Source organism: Ranitomeya imitator, chromosome 1 (assembly GCF_032444005.1).
Source record: "Ranitomeya imitator isolate aRanImi1 chromosome 1, aRanImi1.pri, whole genome shotgun sequence".
Taxonomy (NCBI): Eukaryota; Metazoa; Chordata; class Amphibia; order Anura; family Dendrobatidae; genus Ranitomeya; species Ranitomeya imitator.
Genome location: NC_091282.1, coordinates 895,186,525 through 895,212,989, shown reverse-complemented (window position 1 = coordinate 895,212,989; position 26,465 = coordinate 895,186,525). Strand labels below are relative to the sequence as shown.

General features: G+C 52.6%; 2 protein-coding genes across 3 annotated transcripts in view; one reads left to right on the top strand and one right to left on the bottom strand.

Moving 5' to 3' along the window:
• Positions 1 to 15,535, bottom strand: part of MRPS18C (mitochondrial ribosomal protein S18C) — a 57,186-nt gene extending 41,651 nt beyond the window's left edge. The window contains exon 1 of the mRNA XM_069743259.1: positions 15,361 to 15,535. Coding sequence (XP_069599360.1) covers positions 15,361 to 15,448 — 88 coding nt within the window. The 5' untranslated portion in view covers positions 15,449 to 15,535. The remainder of the gene's footprint in view (positions 1 to 15,360) is intronic.
• Positions 15,536 to 15,778: 243 nt separating this feature from the next.
• The window catches only part of HELQ (helicase, POLQ like), a 91,747-nt gene continuing 81,060 nt past the window's right edge, over positions 15,779 to 26,465 (top strand). Inside the window, exons 1-3 of one of the 2 annotated variants that reach the window (XM_069743252.1) lie at positions 15,779 to 15,896; positions 22,474 to 22,986; positions 24,800 to 25,445. In XM_069743252.1, the coding sequence (XP_069599353.1) occupies positions 22,792 to 22,986; positions 24,800 to 25,445 (841 nt within the window). In that variant the 5' untranslated portion in view covers positions 15,779 to 15,896; positions 22,474 to 22,791. The remainder of the gene's footprint in view (positions 15,897 to 22,473; positions 22,987 to 24,799; positions 25,446 to 26,465) is intronic. The other variant, XM_069743253.1, reaches the window with a different exon arrangement.

The window sequence follows — 26,465 nt, the reverse complement described above, 5'->3', positions numbered from 1 at the left end:
GCCACGTCCCCAGTGCATGCTGGGAGCTGTCCTGCCAGTGTCCCCACGTCTGAGGGTCCTTACCTGTGCTGTGCCCATCATAGCCCTATGTAGACTGTCACTGCCATGTCCCCAGTGCATGCTGGGAGCTGTCCTGCCAGTGTCCCCACGTCTGAGGCTCCTTACCTGTGCTGTGCCCATCATAGTCCTATGTAGACTGTCACTGCCATGTCCCCAGTGCATGCTGGGAGCTGTCCTGCCAGTGCCCGCACGTCTGAGGCTCCTTACCTGTGCTGTGCCCATCATAGCCCTATGTAGAGTGTCACTGCCATGTCCCCAGTGCATGCTGGGAGCTGTCCTGCCAGTGTCCCCACGTCTGAGGCTCCTTACCTGTGCTATCCCCATCATAGTCCTATGTAGACTGTCACTGCCATGTCCCCAGTGCATGCTGGGAGCTGTCCTGCCAGTGCCCCCACGTCTGAGGCTCCTTACCTGTACTATCCCCATCATAGCCCTATGTAGACTGTCACTGCCATGTCCCCAGTGCATGCTGGGAGCTGTCCTGCCAGTGCCCGCACGTCTGAGGCTCCTTACCTGTGCTGTGCCCATCATAGCCCTATGTAGAGTGTCACTGCCATGTCCCCAGTGCATGCTGGGAGCTGTCCTGCCAGTGTCCCCACGTCTGAGGCTCCTTACCTGTGCTGTGCCCATCATAGCCCTATGTAGACTGTCACTGCCATGTCCCCAGTGCATGCTGGGAGCTGTCCTGCCAGTGTCCCCACGTCTGAGGCTCCTTACCTGTGCTGTGCCCATCATAGCCCTATGTAGAGTGTCACTGCCATGTCCCCAGTGCATGCTGGGAGCTGTCCTGCCAGTGTCCCCACGTCTGAGGGTCCTTACCTGTGCTGTGCCCATCATAGTCCTATGTAGACTGTCACTGCCATGTCCCCAGTGCATGCTGGGAGCTGTCCTGCCAGTGCCCCCACGTCTGAGGCTCCTTACCTGTACTATCCCCATCATAGCCCTATGTAGACTGTCACTGCCATGTCCCCAGTGCATGCTGGGAGCTGTCCTGCCAGTGCCCGCACGTCTGAGGCTCCTTACCTGTGCTGTGCCCATCATAGCCCTATGTAGAGTGTCACTGCCATGTCCCCAGTGCATGCTGGGAGCTGTCCTGCCAGTGTCCCCACGTCTGAGGCTCCTTACCTGTGCTGTGCCCATCATAGCCCTATGTAGACTGTCACTGCCATGTCCCCAGTGCATGCTGGGAGCTGTCCTGCCAGTGTCCCCACGTCTGAGGCTCCTTACCTGTGCGATCCCCATCATAGCCCTATGTAGACTGTCACTGCCATGTCCCCAGTGCATGCTGGGAGCTGTCCTGCCAGTGTCCCCACGTCTGAGGCTCCTTACCTGTGCTGTGCCCATCATAGTCCTATGTAGACTGTCACTGCCATGTCCCCAGTGCATGCTGGGAGCTGTCCTGCCAGTGCCCCCACGTCTGAGGCTCCTTACCTGTGCTGTGCCCATCATAGTCCTATGTAGACTGTCACTGCCATGTCCCCAGTGCATGCTGGGAGTTGTCCTGCCAGTGTCCCCACGTCTGAGGCTCCTTACCTGTGCTGTGCCCATCATAGTCCTATGTAGACTGTCACTGCCATGTCCCCAGTGCATGCTGGGAGCTGTCCTGCCAGTGCCCCCACGTCTGAGGCTCCTTACCTGTGCTGTGCCCATCATAGTCCTATGTAGACTGTCACTGCCATGTCCCCAGTGCATGCTGGGAGCTGTCCTGCCAGTGCCCCCACGTCTGAGGCTCCTTACCTGTGCTGTGCCCATCATAGCCCTATGTAGACTGTCACTGCCATGTCCCCAGTGCATGCTGGGAGCTGTCCTGCCAGTGCCCCCACGTCTGAGGCTCCTTACCTGTGCTGTGCCCATCATAGCCCTATGTAGACTGTCACTGCCATGTCCCCAGTGCATGCTGGGAGCAGTCCTGTCAGTGCCCCCACGTCTGAGGCTCCTTACCTGTGCTGTCCCCATCATAGCCCTATGTAGACTGTCACTGCCATGTCCCCAGTGCATGCTGGGAGCTGTCCTGCCAGTGCCCCCACGTCTGAGGCTCCTTACCTGTGCTGTGCCCATCATAGCCCTATGTAGACTGTCACTGCCATGTCCCCAGTGCATGCTGGGAGCTGTCCTGCCAGTGCCCCCACGTCTGAGGCTCCTTACCTGTGCTGTGCCCATCATAGCCCTATGTAGACTGTCACTGCCATGTCCCCAGTGCATGCTGGGAGCTGTCCTGCCAGTGCCCCCACGTCTGAGGCTCCTTACCTGTGCTGTGCCCATCATAGCCCTATGTAGACTGTCACTGCCATGTCCCCAGTGCATGCTGGGAGCTGTCCTGCCAGTGCCCCCACGTCTGACGCTCCTTACCTGTGCTGTCCCCATCATAGCCCTATGTAGACTGTCACTGCCATGTCCCCAGTGAATGCTGGGAGCTGTCCTGTCAGTGCCCCCACGTCTGAGGCTCCTTACCTGTGCTATCCCCATCATAGCCCCATGTAGACTGTCACTGCCATGTCCCCAGTGCATGCTGGGAGCTGTCCTGTCAGTGCCCCCACGTCTGAGCGTCCTTACCTGTGCTGTGCCCATCATAGCCCTATGTAGACTGTCACTGCCACGTCCCCAGTGCATGCTGGGAGCTGTCCTGCCAGTGCCCCCACGTCTGAGGCTCCTTACCTGTGCTGTGCCCATCATAGCCCTATGTAGACTGTCACTGCCACGTCCCCAGTGCATGCTGGGAGCTGTCCTGCCAGTGCCCCCACGTCTGAGGCTCCTTACCTGTGCTGTGCCCATCATAGCCCTATGTAGACTGTCACTGCCACGTCCCCAGTGCATGCTGGGAGCTGTCCTGCCAGTGCCCCCACGTCTGAGGCTCCTTACCTGTGCTATCCCCATCATAGCCCTATGTAGACTGTCACTGCCATGTCCCCAGTGCATGCTGGGAGCTGTCCTGCCAGTGCCCCCACGTCTGAGGCTCCTTACCTGTGCTATCCCCATCATAGCCCTATGTAGACTGTCACTGCCATGTCCCCAGTGCATGCTGGGAGCTGTCCTGCCAGTGCCCCCACGTCTGAGGCTCCTTACCTGTGCTGTGCCCATCATAGCCCTATGTAGACTGTCACTGCCATGTCCCCAGTGCATGCTGGGAGCTGTCCTGTCAGTGCCCCCACGTCTGAGGCTCCTTACCTGTGCTGTGCCCATCATAGCCCTATGTAGACTGTCACTGCCATGTCCCCAGTGCATGCTGGGAGCTGTCCTGCCAGTGCCCCCACGTCTGAGGCTCCTTACCTGTGCTATCCCCATCATAGCCCTATGTAGACTGTCACTGCCATGTCCCCAGTGCATGCTGGGAGCTGTCCTGCCAGTGCCCCCACGTCTGAGGCTCCTTACCTGTGCTATCCCCATCATAGCCCTATGTAGACTGTCACTGCCATGTCCCCAGTGCATGCTGGGAGCTGTCCTGCCAGTGCCCCCACGTCTGAGGCTCCTTACCTGTGCTGTGCCCATCATAGCCCTATGTAGACTGTCACTGCCATGTCCCCAGTGCATGCTGGGAGCTGTCCTGTCAGTGCCCCCACGTCTGAGGCTCCTTACCTGTGCTGTGCCCATCATAGCCCTATGTAGACTGTCACTGCCATGTCCCCAGTGCATGCTGGGAGCTGTCCTGTCAGTGCCCCCACGTCTGAGGCTCCTTACCTGTGCTATCCCCATCATAGCCCCATGTAGACTGTCACTGCCATGTCCCCAGTGCATGCTGGGAGCTGTCCTGTCAGTGCCCCCACGTCTGAGCGTCCTTACCTGTGCTGTGCCCATCATAGCCCTATGTAGACTGTCACTGCCATGTCCCCAGTGCATGCTGGGAGCTGTCCTGCCAGTGCCCCCACGTCTGAGGCTCCTTACCTGTGCTGTGCCCATCATAGCCCTATGTAGACTGTCACTGCCACGTCCCCAGTGCATGCTGGGAGCTGTCCTGCCAGTGCCCCCACGTCTGAGGGTCCTTACCTGTGCTGTGCCCATCATAGCCCTATGTAGACTGTCACTGCCACGTCCCCAGTGCATGCTGGGAGCTGTCCTGCCAGTGCCCCCACGTCTGAGGCTCCTTACCTGTGCTATCCCCATCATAGCCCCATGTAGACTGTCACTGCCATGTCCCCAGTGCATGCTGGGAGCTGTCCTGCCAGTGCCCCCACGTCTGAGGCTCCTTACCTGTGCTGTGCCCATCATAGCCCTATGTAGACTGTCACTGCCATGTCCCCAGTGCATGCTGGGAGCTGTCCTGTCAGTGCCCCCACGTCTGAGGCTCCTTACCTGTGCTGTGCCCATCATAGCCCCATGTAGACTGTCACTGCCATGTCCCCAGTGCATGCTGGGAGCTGTCCTGCCAGTGTCCCCACGTCTGAGGCTCCTTACCTGTGCTGTGCCCATCATAGCTCCATGTAGACTGTCACTGCCATGTCGCCAGTGCATGCTGGGAGCTGTCCTGCCAGTGCCCCCACGTCTGAGGCTCCTTACCTGTGCTGTGCCCATCATAGCCCCATGTAGACTGTCACTGCCATGTCCCCAGTGCATGCTGGGAGCTGTCCTGCCAGTGTCCCCACGTCTGAGGCTCCTTACCTGTACTATCCCCATCATAGCCCTATGTAGACTGTCACTGCCACGTCCCCAGTGCATGCTGGGAGCTCTCCTTCCAGTGCCCCCACGTCTGAGGCTCCTTACCTGTGCTGTGCCCATCATAGCCCCATGTAGACTGTCACTGCCATGTCCCCAGTGCATGCTGGGAGCTGTCCTGCCAGTGCCCCCACGTCTGAGGCTCCTTACCTGTGCTGTGCCCATCATAGCCCCATGTAGACTGTCACTGCCATGTCCCCAGTGCATGCTGGGAGCTGTCCTGCCAGTGCCCCCACGTCTGAGGCTCCTTACCTGTGCTGTGCCCATCATAGCCCCATGTAGACTGTCACTGCCATGTCCCCAGTGCATGCTGGGAGCTGTCCTGCCAGTGCCCCCACGTCTGAGGCTCCTTACCTGTGCTGTGCCCATCATAGCCCCATGTAGACTGTCACTGCCATGTCCCCAGTGCATGCTGGGAGCTCTCCTGCCAGTGTCCCCACGTCTGAGGCTCCTTACCTGTGCTATCCCCATCATAGCCCTATGTAGACTGTCACTGCCATGTCCCCAGTGCATGCTGGGAGCTGTCCTGCCAGTGCCCCCACGTCTGAGGCTCTTTACCTGTGCTGTGCCCATCATAGCCCTATGTAGACTGTCACTGCCATGTCCCCAGTGCATGCTGGGAGCTCTCCTTCCAGTGCCCGCACGTCTGAGGCTCCTTACCTGTGCTATCCCCATCATAGTCCTATGTAGACTGTCACTGCCATGTCCCCAGTGCATGCTGGGAGCTCTCCTTCCAGTGCCCGCACGTCTGAGGCTCCTTACCTGTGCTGTGCCCATCATAGCCCTATGTAGACTGTCACTGCCATGTCCCCAGTGCATGCTGGGAGCTGTACTGTCAGTGCCCCCACGTCTGAGGCTCCTTACCTGTGCTGTGCCCATCATAGCCCCATGTAGACTGTCACTGCCATGTCCCCAGTGCATGCTGGGAGCTGTCCTGCCAGTGCCCCCACGTCTGAGGCTCCTTACCTGTGCTGTGCCCATCATAGCCCTATGTAGACTGTCACTGCCATGTCCCCAGTGCATGCTGGGAGCTGTCCTGCCAGTGCCCCCACGTCTGAGGCTCCTTACCTGTGCTGTGCCCATCATAGCCCTATGTAGACTGTCACTGCCATGTCCCCAGTGCATGCTGGGAGCTGTCCTGCCAGTGCCCCCACGTCTGAGGCTCCTTACCTGTGCTGTGCCCATCATAGCCCCATGTAGACTGTCACTGCCATGTCCCCAGTGCATGCTGGGAGCTGTCCTGCCAGTGCCCCCACGTCTGAGGCTCCTTACCTGTGCTGTGCCCATCATAGCCCCATGTAGACTGTCACTGCCATGTCCCCAGTGCATGCTGGGAGCTGTCCTGCCAGTGCCCCCACGTCTGAGGCTCCTTACCTGTGCTGTGCCCATCATAGCCCTATGTAGACTGTCACTGCCATGTCCCCAGTGCATGCTGGGAGCTCTCCTGCCAGTGTCCCCACGTCTGAGGCTCCTTACCTGTACTATCCCCATCATAGCCCTATGTAGAGTGTCACTGCCATGTCCCCAGTGCATGCTGGGAGCTGTCCTGCCAGTGTCCCCACGTCTGAGGCTCCTTACCTGTGCTGTGCCCATCATAGCCCCATGTAGACTGTCACTGCCATGTCCCCAGTGCATGCTGGGAGCTGTCCTGCCAGTGCCCCCACGTCTGAGGCTCCTTACCTGTGCTGTGCCCATCATAGCCCCATGTAGACTGTCACTGCCATGTCCCCAGTGCATGCTGGGAGCTGTCCTGCCAGTGTCCCCACGTCTGAGGCTCCTTACCTGTGCTATCCCCATCATAGCCCTATGTAGACTGTCACTGCCATGTCCCCAGTGCATGCTGGGAGCTCTCCTGCCAGTGTCCCCACGTCTGAGGCTCCTTACCTGTGCTGTGCCCATCATAGCCCTATGTAGAGTGTCACTGCCATGTCCCCAGTGCATGCTGGGAGCTGTCCTGCCAGTGCCCCCACGTCTGAGGGTCCTTACCTATGCTATCCCCATCATAGCCCTATGTAGACTGTCACTGCCATGTCCCCAGTGCATGCTGGGAGCTGTCCTGCCAGTGTCCCCACGTCTGAGGCTCCTTACCTGTGCTGTGCCCATCATAGCCCCATGTAGACTGTCACTGCCATGTCCCCAGTGCATGCTGGGAGCTGTCCTGCCAGTGCCCCCACGTCTGAGGCTCCTTACCTGTGCTGTGCCCATCATAGCCCCATGTAGACTGTCACTGCCATGTCCCCAGTGCATGCTGGGAGCTGTCCTGCCAGTGTCCCCACGTCTGAGGCTCCTTACCTGTGCTATCCCCATCATAGCCCTATGTAGACTGTCACTGCCATGTCCCCAGTGCATGCTGGGAGCTCTCCTGCCAGTGTCCCCACGTCTGAGGCTCCTTACCTGTGCTGTGCCCATCATAGCCCTATGTAGAGTGTCACTGCCATGTCCCCAGTGCATGCTGGGAGCTGTCCTGCCAGTGCCCCCACGTCTGAGGGTCCTTACCTATGCTATCCCCATCATAGCCCTATGTAGACTGTCACTGCCATGTCCCCAGTGCATGCTGGGAGCTGTCCTGCCAGTGCCCCCACGTCTGAGGCTCCTTACCTGTGCTGTGCCCTTCATAGCCCCATGTAGACTGTCACTGCCATGTCCCCAGTGCATGCTGGGAGCTCTCCTGCCAGTGCCCCCACGTCTGAGGCTCCTTACCTGTGCTGTGCCCATCATAGCCCTATGTAGACTGTCACTGCCATGTCCCCAGTGCATGCTGGGAGCTGTCCTGCCAGTGCCCCCAAGTCTGAGGGTCCTTACCTGTACTATCCCCATCATAGCCCTATGTAGACTGTCACTGCCATGTCCCCAGTGCATGCTGGGAGCTGTCCTGCCAGTGCCCCCACGTCTGAGGCTCCTTACCTGTGCTGTGCCCATCATAGCCCTATGTAGACTGTCACTGCCATGTCCCCAGTGCATGCTGGGAGCTGTCCTGCCAGTGCCCCCACGTCTGAGGCTCCTTACCTGTGCTGTGCCCATCATAGCCCTATGTAGAGTGTCACTGCCATGTCCCCAGTGCATGCTGGGAGCTGTCCTGTCAGTGCCCCCACGTCTGAGGCTCCTTACCTGTGCTATCCCCATCATAGCCCTATGTAGACTGTCACTGCCATGTCCCCAGTGCATGCTGGGAGCTGTCCTGCCAGTGCCCCCACGTCTGAGGCTCCTTACCTGTGCTGTACCCATCATAGCCCTATGTAGAGTGTCACTGCCACGTCCCCAGTGCATGCTGGGAGCTCTCCTTCCAGTGCCCCCACGTCTGAGGCTCCTTACCTGTGCTGTACCCATCATAGCCCTATGTAGACTGTCACTGCCATGTCCCCAGTACATGCTGGGAGCTGTCCTGCCAGTGCCCCCACGTCTGAGGCTCTTTACCTGTGCTGTCCCCATCATAGCCCCATGTAGACTGTCACTGCCATGTCCCCAGTGCATGCTGGGAGCTGTCCTGCCAGTGCCCCCACGTCTGAGGCTCCTTACCTGTGCTGTGCCCATCATAGCCCTATGTAGACTGTCACTGCCATGTCCCCAGTGCATGCTGGGAGCTGTCCTGCCAGTGCCCCCACGTCTGAGGCTCCTTACCTGTGCTGTGCCCATCATAGCCCCATGTAGACTGTCACTGCCATGTCCCCAGTGCATGCTGGGAGCTCTCCTGCCAGTGCCCGCACGTCTGAGGCTCCTTACCTGTGCTGTGCCCATCATAGCCCTATGTAGACTGTCACTGCCATGTCCCCAGTGGATGCTGGGAGCTGTCCTGTCAGTGCCCCCACGTCTGAGGCTCCTTACCTGTGCTGTGCCCATCATAGCCCTATGTAGACTGTCACTGCCATGTCCCCAGTGCATGCTGGGAGCTGTCCTGCCAGTGTCCCCACGTCTGAGGGTCCTTACCTGTGCTGTGCCCATCATAGTCCTATGTAGACTGTCACTGCCATGTCCCCAGTGCATGCTGGGAGCTGTCCTGCCAGTGCCCGCACGTCTGAGGCTCCTTACCTGTGCTGTGCCCATCATAACCCTATGTAGACTGTCACTGCCATGTCCCCAGTGCATGCTGGGAGCTGTCCTGTCAGTGCCCCCACGTCTGAGGCTCCTTACCTGTGCTGTGCCCATCATAGTCCTATGTAGACTGTCACTGCCATGTCCCCAGTACATGCTGGGAGCTGTCCTGTCAGTGCCCCCACGTCTGAGGGTCCTTACCTGTGCTGTGCCCATCATAGCCCTATGTAGACTGTCACTGCCATGTCCCCAGTGCATGCTGGGAGCTGTCCTGCCAGTGCCCCACGTCTGAGGCTCCTTACCTGTGCTATCCCCATCATAACCCTATGTAGACTGTCACTGCCATGTCCCCAGTGCATGCTGGGAGCTGTCCTGTCAGTGCCCCCACGTCTGAGGCTCCTTACCTGTGCTGTGCCCATCATAGTCCTATGTAGACTGTCACTGCCATGTCCCCAGTACATGCTGGGAGCTGTCCTGCCAGTGTCCCCACGTCTGAGGGTCCTTACCTGTGCTGTGCCCATCATAGCCCTATGTAGACTGTCACTGCCACGTCCCCAGTGCATGCTGGGAGCTGTCCTGCCAGTGTCCCCACGTCTGAGGCTCCTTACCTGTGCTGTGCCCATCATAGCCCTATGTAGAGTGTCACTGCCATGTCCCCAGTGCATGCTGGGAGCTGTCCTGCCAGTGTCCCCACGTCTGAGGGTCCTTACCTGTGCTGTGCCCATCATAGTCCTATGTAGACTATCACTGCCATGTCCCCAGTGCATGCTGGGAGCTGTCCTGCCAGTGCCCCCACGTCTGAGGCTCCTTACCTGTACTATCCCCATCATAGCCCTATGTAGACTGTCACTGCCATGTCCCCAGTGCATGCTGGGAGCTGTCCTGCCAGTGCCCGCACGTCTGAGGCTCCTTACCTGTGCTGTGCCCATCATAGCCCTATGTAGAGTGTCACTGCCATGTCCCCAGTGCATGCTGGGAGCTGTCCTGCCAGTGTCCCCACGTCTGAGGCTCCTTACCTGTGCTGTGCCCATCATAGCCCTATGTAGACTGTCACTGCCATGTCCCCAGTGCATGCTGGGAGCTGTCCTGCCAGTGTCCCCACGTCTGAGGCTCCTTACCTGTGCGATCCCCATCATAGCCCTATGTAGACTGTCACTGCCATGTCCCCAGTGCATGCTGGGAGCTGTCCTGCCAGTGTCCCCACGTCTGAGGCTCCTTACCTGTGCTGTGCCCATCATAGTCCTATGTAGACTGTCACTGCCATGTCCCCAGTGCATGCTGGGAGCTGTCCTGCCAGTGCCCCCACGTCTGAGGCTCCTTACCTGTGCTGTGCCCATCATAGCCCTATGTAGGCTGTCACTGCCATGTCCCCAGTGCATGCTGGGAGCTGTCCTGCCAGTGCCCCCACGTCTGAGGCTCCTTACCTGTGCTGTGCCCATCATAGCCCTATGTAGACTGTCACTGCCATGTCCCCAGTGCATGCTGGGAGCTGTCCTGCCAGTGCCCCCACGTCTGAGGCTCCTTACCTGTGCTATCTCCATCATAGCCCTATGTAGACTGTCACTGCCATGTCCCCAGTGCATGCTGGGAGCTGTCCTGCCAGTGCCCCCACGTCTGAGGGTCCTTACCTGTGCTGTGCCCATCATAGCCCTATGTAGACTGTCACTGCCATGTCCCCAGTGCATGCTGGGAGCTGTCCTGCCAGTGCCCCACGTCTGAGGCTCCTTACCTGTGCTATCCCCATCATAGCCCTATGTAGACTGTCACTGCCACATCCCCAGTGCATGCTGGGAGCTGTCCTGCCAGTGCCCCACGTCTGAGGCTCCTTACCTGTGCTGTGCCCATCATAGCCCTATGTAGACTGTCACTGCCATGTCCCCAGTGCATGCTGGGAGCTGTCCTGCCAGTGTCCCCACGTCTGAGGGTCCTTACCTGTGCTGTGCCCATCATAGCCCTATGTAGACTGTCACTGCCACGTCCCCAGTGCATGCTGGGAGCTGTCCTGCCAGTGTCCCCACGTCTGAGGGTCCTTACCTGTGCTGTGCCCATCATAGCCCTATGTAGACTGTCACTGCCATGTCCCCAGTGCATGCTGGGAGCTGTCCTGCCAGTGTCCCCACGTCTGAGGCTCCTTACCTGTGCTGTGCCCATCATAGTCCTATGTAGACTGTCACTGCCATGTCCCCAGTGCATGCTGGGAGCTGTCCTGCCAGTGCCCGCACGTCTGAGGCTCCTTACCTGTGCTGTGCCCATCATAGCCCTATGTAGAGTGTCACTGCCATGTCCCCAGTGCATGCTGGGAGCTGTCCTGCCAGTGTCCCCACGTCTGAGGCTCCTTACCTGTGCTATCCCCATCATAGTCCTATGTAGACTGTCACTGCCATGTCCCCAGTGCATGCTGGGAGCTGTCCTGCCAGTGCCCCCACGTCTGAGGCTCCTTACCTGTACTATCCCCATCATAGCCCTATGTAGACTGTCACTGCCATGTCCCCAGTGCATGCTGGGAGCTGTCCTGCCAGTGCCCGCACGTCTGAGGCTCCTTACCTGTGCTGTGCCCATCATAGCCCTATGTAGAGTGTCACTGCCATGTCCCCAGTGCATGCTGGGAGCTGTCCTGCCAGTGTCCCCACGTCTGAGGCTCCTTACCTGTGCTGTGCCCATCATAGCCCTATGTAGACTGTCACTGCCATGTCCCCAGTGCATGCTGGGAGCTGTCCTGCCAGTGTCCCCACGTCTGAGGCTCCTTACCTGTGCTGTGCCCATCATAGCCCTATGTAGAGTGTCACTGCCATGTCCCCAGTGCATGCTGGGAGCTGTCCTGCCAGTGTCCCCACGTCTGAGGGTCCTTACCTGTGCTGTGCCCATCATAGTCCTATGTAGACTGTCACTGCCATGTCCCCAGTGCATGCTGGGAGCTGTCCTGCCAGTGCCCCCACGTCTGAGGCTCCTTACCTGTACTATCCCCATCATAGCCCTATGTAGACTGTCACTGCCATGTCCCCAGTGCATGCTGGGAGCTGTCCTGCCAGTGCCCGCACGTCTGAGGCTCCTTACCTGTGCTGTGCCCATCATAGCCCTATGTAGAGTGTCACTGCCATGTCCCCAGTGCATGCTGGGAGCTGTCCTGCCAGTGTCCCCACGTCTGAGGCTCCTTACCTGTGCTGTGCCCATCATAGCCCTATGTAGACTGTCACTGCCATGTCCCCAGTGCATGCTGGGAGCTGTCCTGCCAGTGTCCCCACGTCTGAGGCTCCTTATCTGTGCGATCCCCATCATAGCCCTATGTAGACTGTCACTGCCATGTCCCCAGTGCATGCTGGGAGCTGTCCTGCCAGTGTCCCCACGTCTGAGGCTCCTTACCTGTGCTGTGCCCATCATAGTCCTATGTAGACTGTCACTGCCATGTCCCCAGTGCATGCTGGGAGCTGTCCTGCCAGTGCCCCCACGTCTGAGGCTCCTTACCTGTGCTGTGCCCATCATAGTCCTATGTAGACTGTCACTGCCATGTCCCCAGTGCATGCTGGGAGTTGTCCTGCCAGTGTCCCCACGTCTGAGGCTCCTTACCTGTGCTGTGCCCATCATAGTCCTATGTAGACTGTCACTGCCATGTCCCCAGTGCATGCTGGGAGCTGTCCTGCCAGTGCCCCCACGTCTGAGGCTCCTTACCTGTGCTGTGCCCATCATAGTCCTATGTAGACTGTCACTGCCATGTCCCCAGTGCATGCTGGGAGCTGTCCTGCCAGTGCCCCCACGTCTGAGGCTCCTTACCTGTGCTGTGCCCATCATAGCCCTATGTAGACTGTCACTGCCATGTCCCCAGTGCATGCTGGGAGCTGTCCTGCCAGTGCCCCCACGTCTGAGGCTCCTTACCTGTGCTGTGCCCATCATAGCCCTATGTAGACTGTCACTGCCATGTCCCCAGTGCATGCTGGGAGCAGTCCTGTCAGTGCCCCCACGTCTGAGGCTCCTTACCTGTGCTGTCCCCATCATAGCCCTATGTAGACTGTCACTGCCATGTCCCCAGTGCATGCTGGGAGCTGTCCTGCCAGTGCCCCCACGTCTGAGGCTCCTTACCTGTGCTGTGCCCATCATAGCCCTATGTAGACTGTCACTGCCATGTCCCCAGTGCATGCTGGGAGCTGTCCTGCCAGTGCCCCCACGTCTGAGGCTCCTTACCTGTGCTGTGCCCATCATAGCCCTATGTAGACTGTCACTGCCATGTCCCCAGTGCATGCTGGGAGCTGTCCTGCCAGTGCCCCCACGTCTGAGGCTCCTTACCTGTGCTGTGCCCATCATAGCCCTATGTAGACTGTCACTGCCATGTCCCCAGTGCATGCTGGGAGCTGTCCTGCCAGTGCCCCCACGTCTGACGCTCCTTACCTGTGCTGTCCCCATCATAGCCCTATGTAGACTGTCACTGCCATGTCCCCAGTGAATGCTGGGAGCTGTCCTGTCAGTGCCCCCACGTCTGAGGCTCCTTACCTGTGCTATCCCCATCATAGCCCCATGTAGACTGTCACTGCCATGTCCCCAGTGCATGCTGGGAGCTGTCCTGTCAGTGCCCCCACGTCTGAGCGTCCTTACCTGTGCTGTGCCCATCATAGCCCTATGTAGACTGTCACTGCCACGTCCCCAGTGCATGCTGGGAGCTGTCCTGCCAGTGCCCCCACGTCTGAGGCTCCTTACCTGTGCTGTGCCCATCATAGCCCTATGTAGACTGTCACTGCCACGTCCCCAGTGCATGCTGGGAGCTGTCCTGCCAGTGCCCCCACGTCTGAGGCTCCTTACCTGTGCTGTGCCCATCATAGCCCTATGTAGACTGTCACTGCCACGTCCCCAGTGCATGCTGGGAGCTGTCCTGCCAGTGCCCCCACGTCTGAGGCTCCTTACCTGTGCTATCCCCATCATAGCCCTATGTAGACTGTCACTGCCATGTCCCCAGTGCATGCTGGGAGCTGTCCTGCCAGTGCCCCCACGTCTGAGGCTCCTTACCTGTGCTATCCCCATCATAGCCCTATGTAGACTGTCACTGCCATGTCCCCAGTGCATGCTGGGAGCTGTCCTGCCAGTGCCCCCACGTCTGAGGCTCCTTACCTGTGCTGTGCCCATCATAGCCCTATGTAGACTGTCACTGCCATGTCCCCAGTGCATGCTGGGAGCTGTCCTGTCAGTGCCCCCACGTCTGAGGCTCCTTACCTGTGCTGTGCCCATCATAGCCCTATGTAGACTGTCACTGCCATGTCCCCAGTGCATGCTGGGAGCTGTCCTGCCAGTGCCCCCACGTCTGAGGCTCCTTACCTGTGCTATCCCCATCATAGCCCTATGTAGACTGTCACTGCCATGTCCCCAGTGCATGCTGGGAGCTGTCCTGCCAGTGCCCCCACGTCTGAGGCTCCTTACCTGTGCTGTGCCCATCATAGCCCTATGTAGACTGTCACTGCCATGTCCCCAGTGCATGCTGGGAGCTGTCCTGTCAGTGCCCCCACGTCTGAGGCTCCTTACCTGTGCTGTGCCCATCATAGCCCTATGTAGACTGTCACTGCCATGTCCCCAGTGCATGCTGGGAGCTGTCCTGTCAGTGCCCCCACGTCTGAGGCTCCTTACCTGTGCTATCCCCATCATAGCCCCATGTAGACTGTCACTGCCATGTCCCCAGTGCATGCTGGGAGCTGTCCTGTCAGTGCCCCCACGTCTGAGCGTCCTTACCTGTGCTGTGCCCATCATAGCCCTATGTAGACTGTCACTGCCATGTCCCCAGTGCATGCTGGGAGCTGTCCTGCCAGTGCCCCCACGTCTGAGGCTCCTTACCTGTGCTGTGCCCATCATAGCCCTATGTAGACTGTCACTGCCACGTCCCCAGTGCATGCTGGGAGCTGTCCTGCCAGTGCCCCCACGTCTGAGGGTCCTTACCTGTGCTGTGCCCATCATAGCCCTATGTAGACTGTCACTGCCACGTCCCCAGTGCATGCTGGGAGCTGTCCTGCCAGTGCCCCCACGTCTGAGGCTCCTTACCTGTGCTATCCCCATCATAGCCCCATGTAGACTGTCACTGCCATGTCCCCAGTGCATGCTGGGAGCTGTCCTGCCAGTGCCCCCACGTCTGAGGCTCCTTACCTGTGCTGTGCCCATCATAGCCCTATGTAGACTGTCACTGCCATGTCCCCAGTGCATGCTGGGAGCTGTCCTGTCAGTGCCCCCACGTCTGAGGCTCCTTACCTGTGCTGTGCCCATCATAGCCCTATGTAGACTGTCACTGCCACGTCCCCAGTGCATGCTGGGAGCTGTCCTGCCAGTGCCCCCACGTCTGAGGCTCCTTACCTGTGCTATCCCCATCATAGCCCCATGTAGACTGTCACTGCCATGTCCCCAGTGCATGCTGGGAGCTGTCCTGCCAGTGCCCCCACGTCTGAGGCTCCTTACCTGTGCTGTGCCCATCATAGCCCCATGTAGACTGTCACTGCCATGTCCCCAGTGCATGCTGGGAGCTGTCCTGCCAGTGTCCCCACGTCTGAGGCTCCTTACCTGTGCTGTGCCCATCATAGCTCCATGTAGACTGTCACTGCCATGTCGCCAGTGCATGCTGGGAGCTGTCCTGCCAGTGTCCCCTCGTCTGAGGCTCCTTACCTGTGCTGTGCCCGGAGGAGGAGGTGCACAGTGCTGGCAGCCATTGTCGCCTCAGCGCAGCGCCCCGCCATGCCCTGACCGCCAGCATCCTACCCCCCACACTGTATCCTGTCCTGTGACCTGCAGAAGGAGAGGAAGCAGCTACGCTCCGTGTCCCGTCACCTCACCGGCCCGGCTCACAACACTGCCTCATGCATTACAGTTCCGGATTCTAGAAGTCACAGCAACACGGGCCAAACACACTGCAGGCAGAGCTACTACGAATACCTGCACCCAGAGAGCGTGATTAACACGGGGAGAGCATGTGAGCCGCTAATTACACCCGTACTGCGAGTTATGGTACAGTGTGGTGTGTGCCCTAATCAAACATGGCTGCCTGGCGGGCCTTACGTCATCAGTGTGCGCCGCCTACATGGTCACTCTGAGCATGCGCCGTTCTGTAAAGATTCAAATAATGTCTGGTGATAGACTACTTGGGCGAACACACTTCGGAGAGACACGTTAGTGGCGGAGACTAAGAACCGCAGGGATCTAAGGTGAGAGGTGATGGCTGCCGCAGACAATTACAGTGCAGAAGAATGGATGCTTTTGTTCCCTGTTATCAGCCAGTTCAGGCAGGGAACAGCGTCCCTTCTATAGGTGGGCTGTCATAGCTGGAGCTTGGCCGAGCTGTCCACACTTGTGACCTGCCGGCTCCTACGGCGTCTTCTGTAGGACACTTTCTCATGGAAAGTCTCTGAGAGTCAGAATGAAGCCCAAAGTGCCTTCCGGCAGGTCCCAGCGGAGGCTACCTGATGTAGGAAAGTGCCCAGGTGATATGGAAAGAGCGAACCCCTCTGTATATGTAATGGGGGCGATAAAAACGCCAGAGGGTACGGTTACCCCACTAAAATGATTGACCTATTCCCAGTATTGGCGCGGTGTGCGTGATCAATGGGAGTCCCCGTGTCCCATAGAAGTGCACGGAGCAGCAGCCATTCTCCTTACCACGTCACTCACATAGGCAGTCTCCGCTGTCAGCCCTCCAGCAGTTCTACACTTGTCGGCTATGTGCTGGAGAGGTGATACGTTTCTTGGATTTGTAATGCATGATGTGTGTTAGGCCACGATCACACTATCAGTATTTGGTCAGTATTTCACATCAGTATCTGTAAGCCGAATCCCGAAGCAGTGACGTGTTTCTATTACAGTCCGTGCCCACGATCAGTGCAGCAGTACACTTCCTCTGGGTCCAAAGCGCTGTGCTCTACATTACAAGCACAGTGAATGGGATATATAGTAATCCCATGCCCACTGGGCTTCTATTTACCGCAGTGTAAACTCACCCGCGGCTCGGGTTTACGAGCCTCAGCATGTCAATTTCTGTCCACTGCAGATTTTGACCAATTGAATGTCATTACATGGGGTGAATCTACATGTACTGACAATCAAGTGCCGCAATTTGGGCACAGTGAAAATTCACTGAGTCCAAAACGTTACTTTTCCTGATCTGAGGACGTAGCCTTATACTTTTCCTCTGATTGTTCCCCAGTATTTGTTGGCTTACAAATACTGACAGTGTGAACATAGCCTTACTGTGTTTTCTGTAGTGTTGGCTATGAATGACTCGTTACTAAGGTTGCCGGCTTATGGCTGTCATGATTATGTGACCTTACAATGATGGATGTGACAATTACCGCTGGATCCAGCATGTTTGAGATAGGATTTAACTTTTTTTTTTCCTTTTTTAATAAGGTTGCAATAATGGTATAGTGCTGTACCTCCTTTATACATTTTCATTGCCAGTTCATACCCGGCAGAACAAGGAGCTTCAGCCAGATCCGTTTCTTGGAGTGAAACTGGTTGCAGTTGAAACTGGTGATATTAGAGCTGTTGTGCAGGGACAAACTGTTAACCCCTTCCCGACCTGTAACACAGCGTATGCGTCATGAAAGTCGGTGCCAATCCGACCTGTGACGCATATGCTGTGTCACAGAAAGATCGCGTCCCTGCAGATCGGGTGAAAGGGTTAACTCCCATTTCACCCGATCTGCAGGGACAGGGGGAGTGGTAGTTTAGCCCAGGGGGGGGTGGCTTCACCCCCCCCGTGGCTACGATCGCTCTGATTGGCTGTTGAAAGTGAAACTGCCAATCAGAGCGATTTGTAATATTTCACCTAAAAAAACTGGTGAAATATTACAATCCAGCCATGGCCGATGCTGCAATATCATCTGCCATGGCTGGAAATACTAATGTGCACCCACTCCACTCCTCCGATCGCCCCCCCCCAGCCCCCCGATCTGTGCAGCGCTCCCCTCCGTCCTGTGCTCCGCTCCCCCGTCCTCCTGCCCGCTCCCTCCGTGCTCCAATCACACCCCCCGTGCTCCAATGAAACCCCCCCGTGCTCCGATCCACCCCCCTGCACAGCGATCCCCCACCCCGTGCTCCAATCCACCCGCACGCACACCGTTCCTCATCCGTGCTCCGACGCCCCCCACCCCGTGCCCTGATCTCCCCCCCCCCCCTTATACTTACCGAGCCTGCCGGTGTCCGTCTTCTTTCCCGGGCGCCGCCATCTTCCAAAATGGCGGGCGCATGTGCAGTGCGCCCGCCGAATCTGCCGGCCGGCAGATTCGTTCCAGAGTGAATTTTGATCACTGAGATAGGTTATATCTCAGTGATCAAAATAAAAAAAATAGTAAATGACCCCCCCCTTTGTCACCCCCATAGGTAGGGACAATAAAAAAAAAAATAATTTTTTTTTTCCACTAAGGTTGGGGTAAGAACTAGGGGTAGGGTTAGGGTTCGGGATGTGCACACGTATTCTGGTCCTCTGCGGATTTTTCCGCAGAGGATTTGATAAATCCGCAGTGCTAAACCGCTGTGGATTTACCGCGGTTTTTCTGCGCATTTTACTGCGGTTTTACAACTGCGATTTTCTATTGGAGCAGTTGTAAAACCGCTGCGGAATCCGCAGAAAGAAGTGACATGCTGCGGAATGTAAACCGCTGCGTTTCCGTGCAGTTTTTCCGCAGCATGTGTACAGCGATTTTTGTTTCCCATAGGTTTACATTGAACTGTAAACTCATGGGAAACTGCTGCGGATCCGCAGCGTTTTCCGCAGCGTGTGCACATACCTTTAGAATTAGGCTATGTGCACACGGTGCGGATTTGGCTGCGGATTCGCAGCAGTGTTCCATCAGGTTTACAGTACCATGTAAACATATGGAAAACCTAATCCGCTGTGCCCATGGTGCGGAAAATACCGCGCGGAAACGCTGTGTTGTGTTTTCCGCAGCATGTCAATTCTTTGTGCGGATTCCGCAGCGTTTTACACCTGTTCCTCAATAGGAATCCACAGGTGAAATCCGCACAAAAAACACTGGAAATCCGCGGTAAATCCGCAGGTAAAACGCAGTGCCTTTTACCCGCGGATTTTTCAAAAATGGAGCTGAAAAATCTCATACGAATCCGCAACGTTGGCACATAGCCTTAGGGCTAGGGTTGGGTTGGAATTAGGGTTGTGGTTAGGGGTGTGTTGGGGTTAGGGTTGTGATTAGGGTTATGGCTACAGTTGGGATTAGGTTTAGGGGTGTGTTGGGGTTAGTGTTGGAGTTAGAATTGAGGGGTTTCCACTGTTTAGGCACATCAGGGGGTCTCCAAACGCAACATGGCGCCACCATTGATTCCAGCCAATCTTGTATTCAAAAAGTCAAATGGTGCTCCCTCACTTCCGAGCCCCGACGTGTGCCAAAACAGTGGTTTACCCCCACATATGGGGTACCAGCATACTCGGGACAAACTGCGCAACAATTACTGGGGTCAAATTTCTCCTGTTACCCTTGAGAAAATAAAAAATTGCTTGCTAAAACATCATTTTTGAGGAAAGAAAAATGATTTTTTATTTTCACGGCTCTGCGTTATAAGCTTCTGTAAAGCACTTGGGGGTTCAAAGTGCTCACCACATATCTAGATAAGTTCCTTTGGGGGTCTAGTTTCCAAAATGGGGTCACTTGTGGGGGGTTTCTACTGTTTAGGCACACCAGGGGCTCTGCAAACACAACGTGACGCCCGCAGACCATTCCATCAAAGTCTGCATTTCAAAAGTCACTTCTTCCCTTCTGAGCCCCGACGTGTGCCCAAACAGTGGTTTACCCCCACACAAGGGGTATCAGCTTACTCAGGAGAAACTGGACAACAACTTTTGGGGTCCAATTTCCCCTGTAACCCTTGGGAAAATAAAAAATTCTGGGCTAAAAAATTATTTTTGAGGAAAGAAAACGTATTTATTATTTTCACGGCTCTGCGTTATAAACTTCTGTGAAGCACTTGGGGGTTGAAAGTGCTCACCACATATCTAGATAATTTCATTTCGGGGTCTAGTTTCCGAAATGGGGTGACTTGTGGGGGGTTTCTACTGTTTAGTCACATCAGGGGCTCTGCAAACGCAACGTGACGCCCGTAGAGCATTCCATCAAAGTCTGTATTTCAAAACGTCACTACTTCACTTCCGAGCCCCGGCAAGTGCCCAAACAGTAGTTTACCCCCACATATGGGGTATCACCATACTCAGGAGAAACTGGACAACAAATATTGGGGTCAAATTTCTCCTGTTACCCTTGGGAAAATAAAAAATTGCGGGCTAAAAAATCATTTTTGAGAAAAGAAATTTTTTATTTTATTTTCATGGCTCTGCGTTATAAACTTCTGTGAAGCACTTGAGGGTTCAAAGTGCTCACCACACATCTAGATTAGTTCCTTTGGGGGTCTAGTTTCCAAAATGGGGTCATTTGTGGGGGATCTCCAATGTTTAGGCACACAGGGGCTCTCCAAACGCAACATGGTGTCCGCTAATGATTGGAGCTAATTTTCCATTTAAAAAGCCAAATGGCGTGCCTTCCCTTCTGAGCCCTGCCGTGCGCCCAAACAGTGGTTTACCCCCACATATGGGGTATCTGCGTACTCAGGACAAACTGGACAACAACATTTGTGGTCCAATTTCTCCTATTACCATTGGCAAAATAGGAAATTCCAGGCTAAAAAATCATTTTTGAGAAAAGAAAAATTATTTTTTATTTTCATGGCTCTGCATTATAAACTTCTGTGAAGCACCTGGGGGTTTAAAGTGCTCAGTATGCATCTAGATAAGTTCCTTGGGGGGTCTAGTTTCCAAAATGGGGTCACTTGTGGGGGAGCTCCATTGCATAGGCACACAGGGGCGCTCCAAATGCGACATGGTGTCCGCTAACAATTGGAGCTAATTTTCCATTCAAAAAGTCAAAAGGCGCGCCTTCCCTTCCGAGCCCTGCCTTGTGCCCAAACAGTGGTTTACCCCCACATATGAGGTATCGGCGTACTCGGGAGAAATTGCTCAACAAATTTTAGGATCCATTTTATCCTATTGCCCATGTGAAAATGAAAAAATTGAGGCGAAAAGAAATTTTTTGTGAAAAAAAAAGTACTTTTTCATTTTTACGGATCAATTTGTGAAGCACCTGAGGGTTTAAAGTGCTCACTAGGCATCTATAAAAGTTCCTTGGGGGGTCCAGTTTCCAAAATGGGGTCACTTGTGGGGGAGCTCCAATGCATAGGCACACAGGGGCTCTCCAAACGCGACATGGTGTCCGCTAAAGAGTGGAGCCAATTTTTCATTCAAAAAGTCAAATGGTGCTCCTTCCCTTCCAAGCCCTGCCGTGCGCCCAAACAGTGGTTTACCCCCACATATGAGGTATCGGTGTACTCAGGATAAATTGGACAACAACTTTCGTGGTTCAGTTTCTCTTTTTACCATTCGGAAAATAAAAAAATTGTTGCTGAAAGATCATTTTTGTGACTAAAAAGTTAAATGTTCATTTTTTCCTTTCATGTTGCTTCTGCTGCTGTGAAGCACCTAAAGGGTTAATAAACTTCTTGAATGTGGTTTTGAGTACCTTGAGGGGTGCAGTTTTTAGAATGGTGTCACTTTTGGGTATTTTCAGCCATATAGACCCCTCAAACTGACTTCAAATGTGAGGTGGTCCCTAAAAAAATGGTTTTGTAAATTTCGTTGTAAAAATGAGAAATCGCTGGTCAAATTTTAACCCTTATAACTTCCTAGCAAAAAAAAATTTTGTTTCCAAAATTGTGCTGATGTAAAGTATACAAGTGGGAAATGTTATTTATTAACTATTTTGTGTCACATAACTCTCTGGTTTAACAGAATAAAAATTCAAAATGTGAAAATTGCGAAATTTTCAAAATTTTCGCCAAATTTCCGTTTTTATCACAAATAAACACAGAATTTATTGACCTAAACTTACCACTAACATGAAGCCCAATATGTCACGAAAAAACAATCTCAGAACCGCTAGGATCCGTTGAAGCGTTCCCGAGTTATTACCTCATAAAGGGACACTGGTCAGAATTGCAAAAAACGGCAAGGTCTTTAAGGTCAAAATAGGCTGGGTCATGAAGGGGTTAAAGGGACACTGTCACCTGAATTTGGAGGGAACAATCTTCAGCCATGGAGGCGGGGTTTTTGGGTTTTTGATTCACCCTTTCCTTACCCGCTGGCTGCATGCTGGCTGCAAAATTGGATTGAAGTTCATTCTCTGTCCTCCATAGTACACGCCTGCACAAAGCAAGATTGCCTTGTGCAGGCATGTACTACGGAGGACAGAGAATGAACTTCAATCCAATTTTGCAGCCAGTGGGTAAGGAAAGGGTGAATCAAAAACCCAAAAACCCCGCCTCCATGGCTGAAGATTGTCCCCTCCAAATTCAGGTGACAGTGTCCCTTTAAGGGAAACAGCAGAGCTACAGTTCTTTAATTCTCTACCTCATTAGGGGTCTCAGAGGTCAGATCCTCAATGATCATAAAGTGATGGCATGTCCTTGTGCTGTGACATCACTTTATAAGATAGAGATATCCTTTATTGTGCCCGTATGTTGATAATCTAAACTATAATTAAGAATTAGGTAGTGAATAGCCTTTACTGTAGACTTTGGAATCCAAGTAGACCCTGCTGGAAGGCAATGGAAAATGTCATAGATGCCTGTAAAGAAAGCTCAGTAACAACCCTGGTTCCCTGAGTTTGTCTAACACTCCAATAGGTGTTTCTTCAGCTAATCACTGTCTTATTTTTCATTCTTCAGGCATCTGCATTACAAACTCTGGGATAAACGAGCAAGTCTGCAGAATATTTCACTACACAATAAAGTGTTCTATACCTTTTAGATTTATCTTCAGCCAAAAACCAAGAAACAGTGACTATAAATGTTTGATGTCTGTCTAATAACAATGCGTGTTTCTTTGGGTTCCATCCTTGAAGAATTTAAGGACATAGAATAAACACATGACATTTAAATAACTGCAGGAAATTTCAAGATTGGATCTCATGTCTTTACTTGGGGACTTCAGTGAGTATTTGGGCAGACATAATATCCATCTCGTAGCATGGGCTTCTTCACATTATGAGGATGGAAACTGGTGTCCTCAATGTCCAGAGACGACCACCGGTAAGGAAAAGAAATCTTTCTACGGGACACAGTCTTTACACACCGGTTAAGAAGAAGGCAAGCGGAAGTGAGGGAAAGAACATAACATCCGAATCCCATAACATGACAGATTGTTCTGCAGAGGTGAATACAATGTGTTCAGGCCAACAGGTAAGAGATGGATACGGGACAGAACAATGATTCCATTTATTCCTTGTCGATAAGAACCTATCCACTGAGAAATAGTAAATTCTTGAGTAGCTGCAAGTAGGTAGTAAAGAAACACATGTTTTCTTCAAGATTCTTTGAACATTCCCGTAAGCAGAAGTTATGGAACATGACACACCTTAACATTTCTGCTCACAGTATTAAAGCATTAATGTACTTGTTGTATGTTAGGCTTTACCAATCCCAACTCCCATTTATTTAAATGTAACTTTGTGCGGATTGTTGTCAGATTTCCAGCAGCAGTGTGGAAGGATTCATAGTGGTGTAGAGTCCAGGAAATGAGTGGCGTTCAGATCACTTACTTTATAAAATGATCTTCCCATAGGTTATGGATGCTTATCAGAAGAACATCAGGACTTTACTATCTGCTGGAAATATAAAGGCATGTGCACAGAATGTCTTTGAACGTCTTGAAGAAGCTCTAAAGAAATGTTAGAAAGCATTAATGTATGCCCAGCAAGCTGAGGAAGACTTTCTGGGCATATGGTCAAGCTTTTGAGCTACTTCTAACTGCTTCATGTTTCCAAAGATGAGAAATAGTTAAAAGAAGTGACCTGGCCATTCTTCAGGCAGCTTTTGCTTGGAAGCCACTCACTAAGTCATCCATAGAAGTAAAATAAAAAACTCAGGCGGCTATAAAATTACTGCAAAGACACGAAAAAATACGCTTGAGACAAAACCCGGCCAATGTTTTTCTGAAGCGTTTTCTGCTTCAAAAAGATGCAACAAACTACGGACTTGCATTCAAGGTAGCTGATAGAGAACCATATATAGGTTAAACAATGCATAAAGCTTTATTGAATGAGTTCATTTTAAAATGCAGAAAAAGGCACAAAAGCAATTTACAACAAAGTGTCCAGCAGGGAGGGGTGGTCTGATCCTAACACACTATACTCCTAAAAGTAATTTGTATGTATTTATATATAAATGTATTTGTAAATGTATATATTTGTATGTATATAGATTTACAGAAAAGGAGAATATATATATATATATATATATATATATATATATATATATATATATATATATATATATATATATATATATATATATATATATAGCAAAGGTAACTAGGGAAGAATATGTATCACCAACAATTATTTTATATCCTGTTGATACGAAGTGATACAACTACAATCAAATTATAAATAAGATACTCCTGTAACCTTAATGCTAGATCAAATCAAATAAAAAAAGTGGTCATACTAAGGCGTGCCAGTATTGATGGAGGATATTCTAAATATATGTATTAATCACAGCCTTAGTATAAATTCAATTGGATCCTAATGATGTATCATAGGACCAATGTGGGTTTAATGTATCCCATATTGCTAAATATACATATCCTGCAGCATTAATAGGTAAGCTGTAAATACATGCAAAGAAAGTATGGCACTATACCTTAGTATGAACGTCCACACACAACAGAGTATAGTGCTAGGATAAGTCAAGTCTTCTACCCCAATGTCCCCAGAAGAAGCTCTGGGCAAAACGCGCGTCGGGGTGAAGGGGGAAAGACTTGACTTATCCTAGCACCATACTCTGTTGTGTCACTAGAAGCTAGAAGTTGTGCCCAATCAACTTGGGCTTATTGAGATTACTATTAAGAAGACATCACATGATAGTTGGGGAACAGTCATAACTATTCTGCACACTATACAACTTTGTGTTTTCAGAGACTCTACATCTGTCACCTTTAAGCTCTTTAACATGCTTTACATATGTGATTCTTAGCAGTCTTTCTTTTCTTTAGGACTGTGGAAGCGATGACGACCTGTTTGGAGAATATGACAGCTTTGCCGAGGACCCATCTTTGCTAGCACAAATGGATTGCTTAGAAGAAAAGTGTATCCAGGAGGCTGCAAGCACTTTACCTCTTTCTCAGAGTCCTGACCCCTCTAACAAGTTTATGACACCCCTCAACCCCTCTAAATCCACTGTTCGAGATAAAGAGTTACTAAATCATCTGAAGAGAAATGCATTGCTTACGGAGGGAAATCCGGATTCCTGGGACTTATCTGATGATCTTCCTTGTTCGCAGCTCCTCTGTTATGAAGATGCAAATCCAAAATCTGTCACTGAACAAAATCTTAATGAGCGCAGCTCTGACAAAGCAAATCCTGTGTACACATCCATTGCTTCTTATATAAATGCAAAAGATGGAAAAACGAAAAGTCTGCGGGACAGTCTGAAGAACACATTGGCTGGAAATGCTAAAGCACATACCCCTCATATCTCCAGGACCAGGCAAATAAAAGAAACCATCATTATGGAGGAACTTGACGTTGCCCAAAAGACACTGGAGATGTCGTCTGAAATTGACTTGGGACCATTCTACGGTTTACCCAGCAAAGTCGCTGAACTTATTGAACACTATAGAGGCATTAAAAAACTTTATGGTAATTGAATACCTCGGTTTCGATGTTGCCACTGATCCAGAGCTGGAGCTAGATTTTCCTTCACCTAGGGCAAAAGTTAAAATGCCCTGTATCTAAAAACCCAGATTAAGGCAAATTGGCTTGTTTGCACCCCCACCAGGTACCTGTGGCTCATGCCCTGGTTGCCCACCCCTGTAAAAACGACTGAATTCTATGACAAGTAATATGTATGTTAAGGACTCCTAGCTTTGCTACTTTGATAGAAATCCTGAGAAATGTTTCCTCTGCTGTAAGCCTATCACTCCACATCCTGCATCAGTTAAAGGGATGAGTAAATCATTCTACTATTGTTGCCTAGCCTATGGCTACCGTTTTGCAATGGTTACACCGCTTTTATCTTATTAAGCATGTATGGGCCCCACCGTGTCCCCCCCGCTTATTGTGCTGTCTCACAGAGTTACTGCATTTTCTGTACATAACAAATTTTATTAGATAATTAAAATACATTATTTAAAAATATTTAAAAAAATATATGAATCAAATTAAGCCTATATCTGTGTGAGGGGAACGGAGTGTGCAGAATGAAAGATCACGAGTAAAGGATGTATTACAAATATGTACTTGAAAAATTCAAAAATGTTATGTACACCTTTGGCTGGATCATGAATTTAATAACAGATGTAAATAGCTAAAAAAAGGAAAAACAGTTCATTATAAATAAAGTGCAATATAATATATCGTTGATGGTAACAAATGAGAGAACATAAAACACAACTAGTGATGAGCGAGTGTACTCATTGCTTGGGTGATCTCCGAGTATTTGTTATTGCTCGGAGGTATAGTTTTCGTCACCTCAGCTGCATGATTTACGACTGCTTGACAGGCTGAATACCCGTGGGAATTACCTAACAAACAGGCATTCCTCACATGTATTCAGTGTATCTGGAAGCCAAAAATCATGCAACTGAGGCAGTGAAAACTAAATCTCTGAGCACTAACAAATACTCGGAGATCACCCGAGCGTGCTCCTGAAAACCCGAG